At 37.2% G+C, this 14823-nt stretch overlaps 1 protein-coding gene across 5 annotated transcripts in view; it reads left to right on the forward strand.

Moving 5' to 3' along the window:
- Dmxl1 (Dmx-like 1) overlaps positions 1-14823 on the forward strand; it is a 170495-nt gene that overhangs the window by 17150 nt on the left and 138522 nt on the right. For all 5 annotated transcript variants that reach the window (XM_017601109.3, XM_006254710.5, XM_006254711.5 and 2 more), the window contains exons 5-7: positions 1063-1195; positions 4329-4395; positions 7051-7229. In XM_017601109.3, coding sequence (XP_017456598.1) covers positions 1063-1195; positions 4329-4395; positions 7051-7229 — 379 coding nt within the window. The remainder of the gene's footprint in view (positions 1-1062; positions 1196-4328; positions 4396-7050; positions 7230-14823) is intronic.

Raw genomic sequence — 14823 nt, forward strand, 5'->3', positions numbered from 1 at the left:
TTCAAAAGAAGGTAGGAGTCCAGGTATTCAAGACCACCACATTCTGTTCTTCTAAGGTGTGTAAAAATTATTTTGCAGAGGGTCTTGTACAAGTTACAGTTAATCCTTACCATTCTAAAAAGCTCTAAATATATAAGAAAACTGAAGTTCAAAGATTGTCCAACTAGATCCAATTTGTATGGCTAAGTAAATGAGTTAGATACATGGATTTCTAAATTTCCAGCCATAAAGTTTGTGCTTTTTCTAGATTAACACCTTTTTCTCTTTTTTTGTTTCTTTTCTTTTCATTATACTCCCCCTTTCTCTTCTTCCTGCCAGTCTGCTCCCCTACTTTATTCCTGTTCTTCCTCCCTCCCTCCTTCTTTCCTTCTTCCCTCCCTCCCTCCGTCCCTTCCTTCCTTCCTTCCTTCCTTCCTTCCTTCCTTCCTTCCTTCCTTCTTCATTGCATTTTTATTAGGGTTTCATATAGCCTACTGAGTGAGAGATTATTTCCAAGAATATGGCTCTCTCCCAGTGACTGTAACACAAAATGAAGTGTCTTTTCTCTCTCAGCAATGAAAACTTGTAGATAGTCAGGGAGGGGTGGTTTCTCTCATTGGCCCCTACGCCAGCCACCATTGTCTGTTTATAATCCTCAAGAGAAGGGGACAGATTCATGGGATCATTTTCTCCTAAGGTAGATATTGACAGATCCAAGCTCTTAAATTATTCTTTTGCTTTTAATACATATATGTCTATCAAGATACATTTCTTATTTATGTGTATGTTTGTATGGGTATATACATGCTGTGGTTCATATATGGGGATCAGAGGACAGCTTGGAGGAGTTTGTCTATCTTTCCATCATGAAGATTCTGGGAATAGAACTCAAGACTTTAGACTTGGAAGCAAGTGCATTTAACCAGTGAGCCACCTTGTCAACCCCAAATTAGTCTTTTGTAGTTTCTTTTTAGGTACTATATTGTACTTTATAGTATTATAAGAAATTATGAGTATATATCTTAACTCAGTGTTAACAACCTACATAATAAATGCTATTCATATATGTGTGTATTTCTTTAGGTAATCGTCTTTTAACTGGTTCCAGCTGTCTGCAGCTTTGGTGTAATATTAACTCAAGAAAGCAAACTGAAGATGAAAATGCAGATAAAACAGATCTGAACTTTGGAGATTGGGTATGCATTTGGCATTGCAAGTAAGTAATTGACTAGAAAGTTTAACTGTTAAACCTGTCCTCTTTTTTTTTTTTTTAAATTTTATAAGTTGGTTGTATATATGGGTTGTTTAGTCTATTCACTGTGAACAGACATTAGGGCCAAAGGCTACAGTAAATACATAGGTTGTCAGTGAAATGGCTTCTCCATAGATACTTGCTATAAAGACTGACAACTGAAGCTCAGTCCTTGAACCCATGTAGTAGAAGGAGAGGACTGAGTCTTCCAAGTTGTCCAGGAAGTAGGGAAATAGATTTTCTAAATATGATACCAAAGCTATAAAGTGAAAGAGAGGTAAAATTAATTGTTTGTCTATCCAAGTAAAAACATTTCTCTAATAAATAAAAGCTTGAGGAGAAATAGATTCAGTTCTGGAGTTAAACACCTTCTTTTAAAAGTAAGATTAGTTAGAAAGAATAGATCACTAGTTAACAGCAGTGAGCTATGAAGATGGGAAGAGACTTTTAGGTTCCTAGGAGGAGCTAATCGCCTATAAGCTAATTGTGCTGGGATTACAGGCATGCACAACTGCTTATGGCACAGTTTTATAATTTAGTTTAGGAATATCCCAAAGATTAATCAGATGAGTAAAAATGAGTGAGCAAGCTGAGGAGATGGCTAAATTGGGTAAATATTTGTTATGCATGTATGAGGAACTGAATTTGGAGTCCCTACATTCATATAAAAGACAGACATAATAGCACACTTATGTAATTGGGGTGGAGATGGGGTATAGAAGGAGGTGGACCCAAGGACTTGTTGACTGGTCAACCAGTCTAGCTGAAAGACAAACTTGAAGTTCGGTGAGAAGTTCTACCTAAAAACAATAAGGTGATAAAAGATAAAATAGAATAGTTGTGTTGGTTGGGTTTTTGTCAACTTGACACAAGTTAGTCATCCCAGTAAAGGGAATTTCAATTGAATAAATGCTTCCATCAGAATCCCCTTTAGGCAAGGCTGTGGGGTATTTCCTTAATTGATAATTGATGTGGGAGGACCCAGTCCACTGCAGGCGGTGTTGTCTCTGGGCAGGTAGCCTTTAAAGTATATAAGAAAGCAAACGAAGAAAGCCAGAGGAGCAAGCTAGTAAGTAGTATTCCTTTGTGGCTTCTGCTTAGTTCCTACCTCCAAGTTCCTGCCTTGAATTTCTGCTCTGACTTCCCTTCATGACAGACAGTAAGCTGTAAGATGAAATGAACCCATTCCTTAAGTTGCCTTTTGCCAGGATGTTTAATATAATGTTAGAAAACAAACTAGAAGAGCAATACCCTGGGTCAGCTCCTGGTGAGAGCATGAATGTTTGCTTGCTTACATACCTCTCCCTCTCTCTCCCTGAGAGTATACATTCATTTATATGTTCATTGCATCATTCTGTTGTTGCAGCAAAAATGAGAATATAGTAGTGAACCAGTAAGTATTTCAAATCATTATGGGGTGCCAAGGGAAACCATAAGCCAATGAAGTAATGATGTAGTCTGTATACTTAATACATAAACACTTCTTTGCACCTAGTTGCAGAAGTGTTTACATTTTAAAATAAGTCGATACTGTTACAGTATAAACTATAAATATGGCCTCCTATCCAACCCATTCTGCTTCTCTTCTGTTCAAAGTAGATGACAGGGGATTGGGAAAAAAAGGTGAAACTCTTTTATGTGCTGATATGTTGACTGGTGTTTATCTGAGGAAGAATGCTGTAGTATTAATGAGACTATAGATAATATCACTTTCTTTTCATTCATTAGTTTTTTTAAATCTATCTTATATGTAAATGGTAGGGGAGATTACTTATATTGGAAAAGAATCGTGACAGAATTCCTTTTGCTGGTCTGGGGAATAGATAGAGTTCAGTGGTCTAATGCTTGGCTATCACATACATTAAGCTCCAGGTGTGATCCCATCACTGTACCCGAAAGAAGGAAAAGGCCCGTTTTGACATGCATTGCTAATCATTTTGGCACAGATACAGCTAAGCATGAATTTGAATGAAGAAAGGAAAGCAATGATAGTGCTAGGTGATCCAGTGTATATGAGTTTTAAAAATGGAAGGCTATATGGAATAGTGAACCTAAATTACTTGGAGGAGAAAAGGCAACTATGTACCAAGTAGGTAGGTGAGGCTGAGTAGCTGAATTCATGATTATTTAGATTCCTGTTATCACACATGAAGTCTTTCATCTAAGAAATGTTAGCCCAGTAAAGGCAAAATTCCCTTAAAATCATTGTTGTCTAAAAAATGTATATTGGAGTATTAGAGATACATGGATTTGGAAATTAGGTGTCCTGATTGAAAAACGAAACCATTCTCTCATATTTAGAGGGAATGTGCTATTAATGGGTGTTAGACTTGTCAAGGTTTTTTCTTTCTTTCTGTCTCTCCCTCTTTCTTTCTTTCCTTCTTTCCTTCTTTCTTTCTTTCTCTCTCTCTCTTTCTTTCTTTCTTTCTTTCTTTCTTTCTTTCTTTCTTTCTTTCTTTCTTTCTTTCTTTCTTTTTAAGCAATTATTACTCATGATTCTTAGGAAAATGTTTAAAACTGGTTTTGGAGAAGGGGCCTCACCTTTACAGCCCTGGCTTGCTTGAAGTAGTAGTCACAGTGTAGGCCAAATGGGTTTCAGACTTGCAGTATTCTTAATTCTACTATTTGAATGCTAGAATTTCCTGCATTTGCATGACTTCAAAATCTATATTTAAAGTTTCTCTTAGTAACTACTTTTTTGAAATATTCTAAATTCTAAAAGTTAAGGGTCAGGAGGAAACTCTCTAGTAAAGCATGTACTTAGCATTTACAGGCTCTTGAGTTTATCTCCAACACCAAAAAAAGGAAAACAAAACAAATATTCTCAGCAGGAACAATGAAAACTCTGTATGAACCTTTAGAGTACTAGTGGTACTCTGTAGTTCAGCTGTGTAGTAGAAACAAGAGGCCTGCTTAACCTGCTGTTTAACCAACCTGAGCTGCAGACTAGCCCCCGTCTCATAAGGGGGAAAAGTGAGTGTGAAACTGTTAACCAAAATTCTGTAATCATGAGAAATTGCTGGAGTTCAGTTTGTAAAGTTCTGGTTATTTTGAACCCAGTTTCCCTGGTGATTAACTCTTACCTTTTAATTTACAGAACTGCTTCCCAGGTCCACCTCATGAAATTTTCACCAGATGGAGAATTTTTTGCCACTGCTGGAAAGGTAAATTTTGAAAATAATGTCAAATTCTGTGGTGTGTGTGTGTGTGTGTGTGTGTGTGTGTGTGTGTGTGTGTGTGTTTGTGTGTATATATATACATGTGTACTGCATGTGCAGGGTTGTATACACAGAATAAAGACCAGAAATTAAGATCAATCTCAACCTTTTTTTTTTTTTTTTTTTTTTTGAGACAGCTTTTTAATGAGCTTGGATGTCAGTATGGGTTAGATTGGCTGTCCAGAAAGCCTCTGGAGTCCTCTGCCTTCTCAATACCAGGGTTACAGGCAAGCATGGTAGCACCTGACTTTTTTGTATGGGTCCTGTAGAGTCAAACTCAGGTCCTCTTGCTTTTTGAGCATGCACTCTAACTGTTGAGTTATCTCCAGCCTGCTGTAATTTATTTTTGAACCTATGAACATTAACTTATTTATTCCATTATTTACTTATCTTAAAACTCTTAATTTCTATAAAAAAGTAGATAAAAAATGTCTAACTATAATGTAAAAAAGCATAGATGGAAAAAAACCTAGATTTAGAGACAGATCTAAAAATAAATACAAATTTACCAGTTTTGTCTCAGACTAGTCAGTTGATGGGGATAACAATACCCCACCTCAGAGTACCTTAATCATAGGGTTAATTTAAAGCAGTAGATATGAAACGACAGGCTAAGTGCCTTGTGTGTAGGGTAAAAATCAATGAGCAAAAATTAGTTTATTACCTTTTAGTTCAAATATATGTCTGACTTGGTATAAAATATAAGACTTTATAAAAGGCTCATTAGAGGGAAATTGGGGAGCAGTTTTGTTTGTTTTGTTTTGCACATACTTGGTTTTTTTTCCTTTTTTTTTTTTTATTAACTTGAGTATTTCTTATTTACATTTCGAATGTTATTCCCTTTCCTGGTTTCTGGGCCAACATCCCCCTAGCCCCTCCCCCTCCCCTTCTATATGGGTGTTCCCCTCCCCATCCTCCCCCCATTACCGCCCTTCCCCCAACAATCACGTTCACTGGGGGTTCAGTCTTGGCAGGACCAAGGACTTCCCCTTCCACTGGTGCTCTTACTAGTCTATTCATTGCTACCTATGAGGTTGGAGCCCAGGGTCAGTCCATGTATAGTCTTTGGGTAGTGGCTTAGTCCCTGGAAGCTCTGGTTGGTTGGCATTATTGTTCATATGGGGTCTTGGGCCCCTTCAAGCTCTTCCAGTCCTTTCTCTGATTCCTTCAATGGGGGTCCTATTCTCAGTTCAGTGGTTTGCTGCTGGCATTTGCCTCTGTGTTTGCTGTATTCTGGCTGTGTCTCTCAGGAGAGATCTACATCCGGTTCCTCTTGGCCTGCACTTCTTTGTTTCATCCATCTTATCTAATTGGGTGGCTGTATATGTATGGGCCACATGTGGGGCAGGCTCTGAATGGGTGTTCCTTCTGCCTCTGATTTAAACTTTGCCTCTCTATTCCCTGCCAAGGGTTTCTCTTGTTCCCCTTTTAAAGTAGGAGTGAAGCATTCACATTTTGGTCATCCCTCTTGAGTTTCATGTGTTCTGTGCATCTGGGGTAATTCAAGCATTTGGGCTAATAGCCACTTGTCAATGAGTTGCACATACTTTTGTTACTGTTGTTTCATTCCATATTTTCTTGAAATTATTTTATTTTCAATTGCTGCTTTACAAAGTAGATCCTAAACCACTAGTTTCAATTATTTTTCTCATGGCACAAAGCCTTCTGAAAACAGTCTGAGATATTCTAAAGACCCAGTAAAGCTTTAGTTATTTACTAATTTAGTAGGTTTTTGGGTGTTTTTTTTTTGTTTGTTTGTTTTTGTTTTTGTTTTTTTGAGACAAGGTCTCACTTACAGCATACTGTATAGACCAGGATATCCTTAAACTTAAAGAGATACCTCTGCTTGTATTGAGATTAAAGGAATGCACCACCATGCCTTGAAATTGTACTTGTTTTTTTTTTTTTAACGAGTGACGTGGAGGTGGTTATTCTGATTGATGTTCAAAAATGGAGCCTAATACCAATTTCTTTGTATTTTCCCCCTATATTTCCCAAGTTAAGTTCAGATGAGGATCGGCATACATACAGTACTTGATTATTAACATTTTGTGTGTCTGTGTGTCTGTGTATGGGTGTGTGTGGTTGTGTCTATCTTATCTGTATGTATGCATGCTTGCAGAAGACAGTTTGCCAGAGTTGGTTCTTTTACCATGTGGGTTCTGTCAGGTTTTTGAAGAAAGCCCTAAATAAAATAGTTTTGCAATATTAAATTAATTTCATTTTCAATATTTTCTTAAAAAATGATAATTCATGAACTGCCTTGCCATCTATCTCAGTTATCAGAATTTGTTCAGAGTTCTCAGTTATCTATAATTTCGTGGTAGTATTGCTTTCTCTATGCTTGCTTTGTTTTGGTTTTATTTTGTTTGTTTGGTTTTGTCTTAAAGACATGGTATTACTATGTTACCTTGCAGGACTATGTAGCTCACTCTCTTTCTGCCTCTTCCAGGATCAGAGGGGTGTGCCATCAATATAGCTAGTATCTCACTCTTACTTGAATTTTTAGCTTAAGAGAGAAAAAAATCCTTAATTTCATTTTCTCCTGAATAATGTTTGTGGTTATACGGTCACTGGATGCTTTTTGGTTCTTCTCCTCAGGATGACTGTCTTCTAAAGGTATGGTATAATGTAGAAAACTGGCGACCAGCTGTTACCTCTCCAGATAAAAATTCAGAAAAACAATCCCAAGGAGAAATTGACTTTTCTTTTGTGTATCTGGCCCATCCACGAGCTGTAAATGGATTTTCCTGGCGTAAAACAAGCAAATATATGCCGAGGTCAGTGTTTTCACTGTATGTTAGAGAATTATCACCAACTTTAACTGGTTTTCTTACTTTGAACCTTTGAAGATTAGAATAACAGTTTATTGTTCCAGGTTGCACATGTCTGGATACCAGTCACGTTTGATTAATGCTTAGCATAAAAGCCTCAAAGTGAATTTGAGACCAAGATAACTTATTTCCATATCTATGTCTTTGTCATGCAGTTGTATATCTTTTCTTTTCTTTGTTTCATGTTCCATTGTATATCTTATTTGGATCACTGTTTGAATAGACTTTGTTTTTGACAGTTTCCATCCTCATTTGTACTTGCAAATTGTATCCTTTTTAAAAAACAAACAAACCAGTAAACAAAATACCCTTTATTGAAAGGACATCTTTGAGGAAAATAGAGTTAATTCTTTAAATTATCTTGCCTTGAATTGAGTATTAGTTTAACCCACAGATGCTCAGTTTAACTCGTATGAACTCAAAAATGTCTGTCAGTATTTTTTTTTTTTAATTTCTGTAGTCCTTGAAAAACTTCTATAACATAGAATTTTTATGTGTTCTTTCGATAAGTTACACAGATTTAGTAAGTGTATCTACAGGTCTGTCTTGTACTACATGGCAGTGCAGATTTGGTTGTATATCTCACAGTTTTGGTTCTGTTGAGTTTCAGCATTTGAGATGTTCAAGTAGAACAGTGGTGATGTATGCAGATCATTTGGTGACTTTATTTTGCTCCCTTGGACCAACAGGATATATACCTATTATAGTAGTTATTGTCCTTATCCTAGCTCTACAGTCCAAGTTTAGTGTAGAAGAGAAATTAGGAAAAGTACTGGTTCTGTTCTCATTTTGTGGAAGAGTCTTCAAGCTAACAGAGAGTGATCTGAGTAATCAGTATTGCCAGCGGAAGGGACCGTATCTCAGATTCACTTACGTTCTAGTTCTCTTACTTACATACTTTAAAATGTGTTTTGAATAAAGTGATCTCACTGTGTGTATTAATTTTTATTTTAAAAGTTGTAAATGACTCCACTTGATAATCAGAAATTTGTCTTTAAAACCTATCTGAAGAGAACTACTTTATAAAAACTAATTTCTGCTGATATATAATAAATGAATATACTCATTTATTGGTGCTATAGCCATCAAAATACTAAACAAGCTTATGAATTACTGAAATTTTGTGGACTGACTTAGCTTAAGTTTTGATGGAACTGATCACAGTGAAGACTGAAGCAGATGGCAGATGCCTAAAACTGGGACATTTAGGGGTTCCTGCAAATAAAAATGAAGCAATAGTTATTCTCCTACCTTTGGGCTATTTTATTAAGTTATAGTCTGTCTCCTTCCCCCTCCCCCCTCTCTCCCCCTTCCTCTCCATTTTTAATGTGGCTTTGAAGATCATATACTTAGGATATATATACTCTTAAGAAGTAGAGGAAGGCCACAGGCTCAAAATCATTCTTGCTGTGGAGTACATATGTGGTCAGTCTGAGATACATGAAACTTTATCTTTAAAAAAAAAAAAAAAAAAGAAAACTTGAATACAGAGAGTGTAGAAGAATGCCAGGGCAGGGAGGTGAGAGGGGGAGCACCCTCATAGAAGGAGGGGGAGGGGAAATAGGATAGGGGGTTTTGGAAAGGAAACCGGGAAAGGGGATAACAGATAACATTTGAAATATAAATAAAGAAAATATCAAATTAAAAATCCTTGAATGCACAGAGTCTGTTTTAATTGAGAAAGAACAGTAGAAATATTTGTGTAGTAAGCATATTCTTTACTATTTAGAAAGTGCTGAATACAGATCAGGTTGGAAGGTTTGGTGATATTCTGTAGGGACCTCCAAAAGTTGGCTGGAGATAACAAGTTGCTAAACCATCTTAACTTGTTTCATCAGTATAGAACAAATGCTGCAGACATGTAACCTATCACAGGGTTGCTTTCTGTGAGGTTAAATCTATTGTTTGTTGTTTTTGTATTCTGTATGGACGCTGTATTAATATGATAGACTTGTCGTTCTCAGCCTGTGGGTTAGTTATGACTCTTCTGTGGGAAGGGGAGCAAATGACCCTTCTACAGGGGTTGCCTAAGACCATTGGAAAACACAGATATTTATATTATGACTCATAAGAGTTGCAAAATTGTAGTTACGAAGTAGCAGTGACAAAAATTTTTATAGTTAGGAGTCACCACAATATGAGGAACTGTATTAAAGGGTTGCAGCATTAGGAAGGTTGAGAACCACTGTGATAGACCGTTGAGGGAATAATAAACATTGTAAAAGAAATGAAGAAGGGGAGCTCCAATCTATTAGTATTAAGTACTTAGAGGACATTTTAACTAAGAATGGAGCAAGGAAGACAACTGACAAAGAAATGCAGTTCCTCTATACCCTTTGTATATTACCTGCCATTTTTTTTTATATTGACTATAGATATCCTGAGGAGTCACTTGAAGCTGTATACATGTATTAAGATCATTGCACTCTGTTGTTTTTGAGTTGGCACCTCTCTTGACTTGTTTTGTTTCTCTTAAATTCTTTTGCTTCATCTGATTGTCCTCTAGTCCACCCTTTAGTTACTGCCTGCTCCTCTTCCTTTGTAACTGTTTCTACTCTGCTAGATATTCATTGACAATATGAACTTTTAGTATCGTCTTTTAATTTATTTCCTTGTTAAATTGCTTGCTTTTGCTTTTATTGCTACAACCTGTGTATATATGAGTATATTAGAGGGAGGAAATAAGTATAGGCAGGGGATAGAAGAAAGGAAGAGGAAATGCGAGGGATGGATGAGTATTACAGTGATGAGGAGTGAGAAACAAGAGGTTGAGAAAGAAATCAGAAGAATGCGTTTTACAAGAAGTGAGGGGCAGATGGAGGGGAGATGAAAATAAAACATGGCTCAGAGAGGCTGACCGCAGAGGATGCTGTCAGAGATCAGAGAAAGGGAAGCATGGAGAACTAGAGAGGAGGAATGCAAAGGAATAGACAGAAAGGTGGGTGGGAGAACTAGATGGGAGTGGGGAGAGAATGCACTGGGCAAGTTGAAGTTGACAGAATAATCAAGGAAAAATATTGATTTTTGCTTTTTATAGTTTTTTTTTTCTTTGTTTTTCGGAGCTGGGGACTGAACCCAAGGCCTTGGGCTTGCTAGGCAAGCGTTCTACCACTGAGCTAATCCCCAATCCCGATTTTTGCTTTTTTTATTGGATATTTATTTACATTTCAAATGTTATTCCCTTTCCTGGTTTCCTGTCCATAAGCCCCCTATCCCTTCCCCCTCTGCTTCTTCTATAAGGGTGTTCCCCTCCCCATCCACCCTTGCTTCATTTTTCTTTTGTCCTGCTGGTTTGTTTTAATCACATAGAGATGAATGATAAGGCAATTGCTGTAGAATATTTTTTTTTCTTTATGTAAAGTCTGAAGATCTTTAGTTTCCTACCTCGAGACCTGGGAAAGTCTCGTTATAAACAAAGAATGAATTTAAGAACGATGCAAAGTGAGGTTAGCAATGATTTTTCCACATGCAATGTTATACATAAAGCATATGAATGCTGAGTTATTTGATTGTACAAAGCACTTATTATAACCATGCAGGTTTTATTGACAAAATGCTGGGAAATCTGCAAGGAAAATAAAATCTCACTGACCTTAGCTATCACTAATAGAAAAAAAAAAAAACCTTAGAAAATTCCTATAGTATGTTCATTCTAAGATAAATATTCTCTTAACATTTGTTTTGCATCCAGTGCAACTAAAAGACAATTTGAGATACCTCCTTTTTTTTGGAAATTTTTTTATTAGATATATTTATTTACATTTCAAATGTTATTACCTTTCCTGGTTTACTGTCCATAAACCCCCATTTCCTCCCCCTCTCCCATACGGGTATTCACACACGCACGCACGCACGCACGCGCACACACACACACACATTCCCCTGCACTGGGGGTCCAACCTTTTTCATTCCTCTTAGCTTCTCTCCTTTCTGTTTTGGCTTTACTATCCTCCCTCTTCGCCTCCCACCCTTCTTCTATCCATCCCTCCTTTTGTTCTTTTTTTTTTCATTGGATTTTTTTATTTACATTTTAAATGTTATGCCATTTACTGGTTTCCCCTCCAGAAACCTGCTCTCTCCCCCTGCTTCTATGAGGGTGCTCCCCCACCCACACACCAACTCCCCAGCACCTCCCTGGCCTGACATTCCCCTACACTGGGGCATCCACAGGGCCTCTTCCCCCACTGATGCTCAACAAGGTCATCCTCTGCTACATATGCGGTTGGAGCCATAAGTCCATCCCTATGTAATCGTGGGATGGTGGTTTAGTCCCTGGGAGCTCTGGGAGCTCTGGTTGGTTGATACTGTTGTTCTTCTTAATGGGGTTGCAAACCTATCTCTAACTCTTCCATGGGGGACGCCATTCCCAGTTCAATGGTTGCCTGTGAGCATCCTTCTCTGTATTTGTCAGGCTCTGGCAGAGCCTCTCAGGAGACAGGTATATCAGGGTCCTGTCAGTATGCACTTCATGGCATCAGCAATATTGTCTGAATTTGGTGACTGTGTATATATGGACTGGATCCCCAGATTGTGTAGGTTCTGGCTGGCCTTCCTTCAGTCTCTGCTTCATACTTTGTCTCTATATTTCCTCCTGTGAGTATTTTGTTCCCCATTCTAAGAATGACTGAAGCATCCATACTTTGGTTATTCCTCTTGAGCTTCATGTGGTCTGTGAATTGTATCTTGGGTATGTACAGCATTTGTGCTAATAGCCACTTATCTGTGAGTGCATACTATATGTGGGTTCTTTTGTGATTGGGTTACCTCACTCAGGAGCATATTTTCTAGTTTCATCCATTTGCCTAAGAATTTCATGAAGTCATTGTTTTTAATAGCTGAATAGTACTCCATTGTGTAAGTATACCACATTTTCTGTATCCTTTCCTCTGTTGAAGGACATCTGGGTTCTTTCTAGCTTCTGGTTATTATAAATAAGGCTGCTATGAACATAGTGGAGCATGTGTCCTTGTTATATTTTGGAGCATCTTTTGGGTATATGACCAGGAATGGTATAACTGGGTTTTTAGGTAGTACTATGTTCAATTTTCTGAGAAACCTCCAGACTGATTTCCAGAGTGGTTGTACCAGCTTGTAATCCCATCAACAATGGAAGAGTGTTCCTCTTTCTCCACATCCTCACCAGCATCTGTTGTCATCTGAGTTTTTGATCTTAGTCATTCTGACTGGCATGAGATGGAATCTCAGAGTTGTTTTGATTTGCATTTCCCTGATGACTAAGGATGTTGAACATGTTTTTAGGTGCTTCTTCGCCATTTAGTATTCCTCAATTGAGAATTCTTTGTTTAGCTCTGTACCCCATTTTTTAATAGGGTTGTTTGATTCTCTAGAGTTTAACCTCTTGATTCTTTGTATATATTGGATACTAGCCATTTATTGGATGTAGGAATTTTAAAGAAAATTTCCCTATTTCTTGCTATTTTGTCCTAATGACAGTGTTCTTTGTCTTACAGAAGCTTTGCAATTTTATGAAGTCCCATTTGTCAATTCTTGATCTTAGAGAATGAGCCATTGATGTTCTGTTTAGGAACTTTACCCTGTGCCCATGTGTTCGAGGCTCTTCCCCACTTTCTCTTCTACTAGTTTCAGTGTTTCTGATTTTATGTGGAGGTCCTTGATCCACTTAGACTTGAACTTTGTACAAAGGGATAAGAATGGATCCATTTGCATTCTTCTACATGCTGACTGCCAGTTGAACTAGCACCATTTGTTGAAAATGCTGTCTTTTTTCCATTGGATGGTTTTAGCTCCTTGTCAAAGATCAAGTGACCATAAGTGTGTGGCTTCATTTCTGGGTCTTCATTTCTATTCCATTGATTTATCTGCCTGTCTCTGTACCAATACCATACAGTTTTTATAAGTGTTGTCTGTAATACAGCTTGACTGATTTGTTTGAGTTAATTTTATATCCATCACTTTGTTGAAGTTGTTAAGCAGGTTTAAGAGTTCTCTACTGGAACTTTTGAGTTCATTTAAGTATACTATCATATCATCTACAAATAGTGATATTTTGAGTTTTTCCTTTCCAATTTCTATTTCTTAACCTCTTTTTTTTTTTTTTTTGTTTGATTGCTTTGGCTAGGACTTCGAGTACTATATTGAATAGGTATGGAGAGAGAGTGCAGCCTTGTCTAGTCTCTGATTTCAGTGGGATTGCTTCAAGTTTCTCTCCATTTAGTTTGATGTTGGCTACTTGTTTGCTGTGTATTGCTTTTACTATGTTTAGGTATGGGCCTTGAATTCCTGATCTTTCCAAGACTTTTATCATGAAGGGATGTTGAATTTTGTCAAATGCTTTCTCCACGTCTAATGAGATGATCATGTAGTCTTTTTTTTTTTTTTTTGAGTTTGTTTATATAGTGGGTTACACTGATCATTTCTGTATATTGAAACTTCCCTGTATCCCTGGGATGAAGCCTACTTGATCATGATGGATGATCGTTTTGATGTGTTCTTGGATTCGGTTTGTGAGAATTTTATTGAGTATTTTTATATTGATATTCATAAGAGAAATTAGTCTGAAGTTCTCTTTCTTTGTGTGGTTTATATATAAGCGTAATTGTGGCTTCATAGAATGAGTTGGGTAGTGTTCTCTGTATTTCTATCTTGTGGAATAGTTTGGACAGTATTGATCTTAGGTCTTCTATGAAGTTCTAATTTAATTTGACACTAAACCCATCTGGTTCTTGGCTTCTTTTGGGGTGGGGGGGCAGGCTTTTAGTGACTGCTTCTTTTTCTCAGTGGGTTATGGAACTGTTTAGATGGTTTATCTGATCCTGATTTAACTTTGGTACCTGATATCTGTTAGAAAATCATCCATTTCTTCCAGATATTCTAGTTTTGTTGAGTATAGACTTCTGTAGTACGATCTGATGATGTTTTGGATGGATTTCCTCAGATTCTGTTGTTATGTCTCCTTTTTCATTTCTGATTTTGTTAATTTGGATACTCTCTCTGTGCCCTCTGGTTAGTCTGGCTAAGGGTTTATCTATTGGTTGATTTTCTCAAAGAACCAGCTCCTGGTTTTGTTGATTCTTTGTATAGTTCTTTTTGTTTCTACTTGGTTGATTTCAGCCCTGAGTTTGATTATTTCCTACCATCTACTCTTCTTGCAAGTATTTGCTTCTTTTTTGTTCTAGAGCTTTCGGGTGTGCTGTTAAGCTGCTAGTATATGTTCTCTCTAGTTTCTATTTGGAGGCACTCTCTTAGCACTGAATTTTTCTCTTAGCACTGCTTTCATTGTGTCCCATAAGTTTGGGTATGTTGTGCCTTCATTTTCATTAAAATCTAAAAAGTCTTTAATTTTTATTTCTTTTTTGACCAAGTTATCATTGAGTAGAGCATTGTTCAACTTCCATGTTTATATTGGCTTTCTGTTGTTTTTGTTGTTATTAAAGATCAGCTTTAGTCCATGGTGATCTGATAGGATGCAGGGGATTTTTTCAGTCTTCTTGTATCTGTTGAGGCCTGTTTTGTGACCGATTATATGGTCAGTTTTGGAGAAGGTACCACGAGGTGCAGA

The sequence above is a fragment of the Rattus norvegicus genome, chromosome 18 (assembly GCF_036323735.1).
Source record: "Rattus norvegicus strain BN/NHsdMcwi chromosome 18, GRCr8, whole genome shotgun sequence".
NCBI classification, from domain to species: Eukaryota; Metazoa; Chordata; class Mammalia; order Rodentia; family Muridae; genus Rattus; species Rattus norvegicus.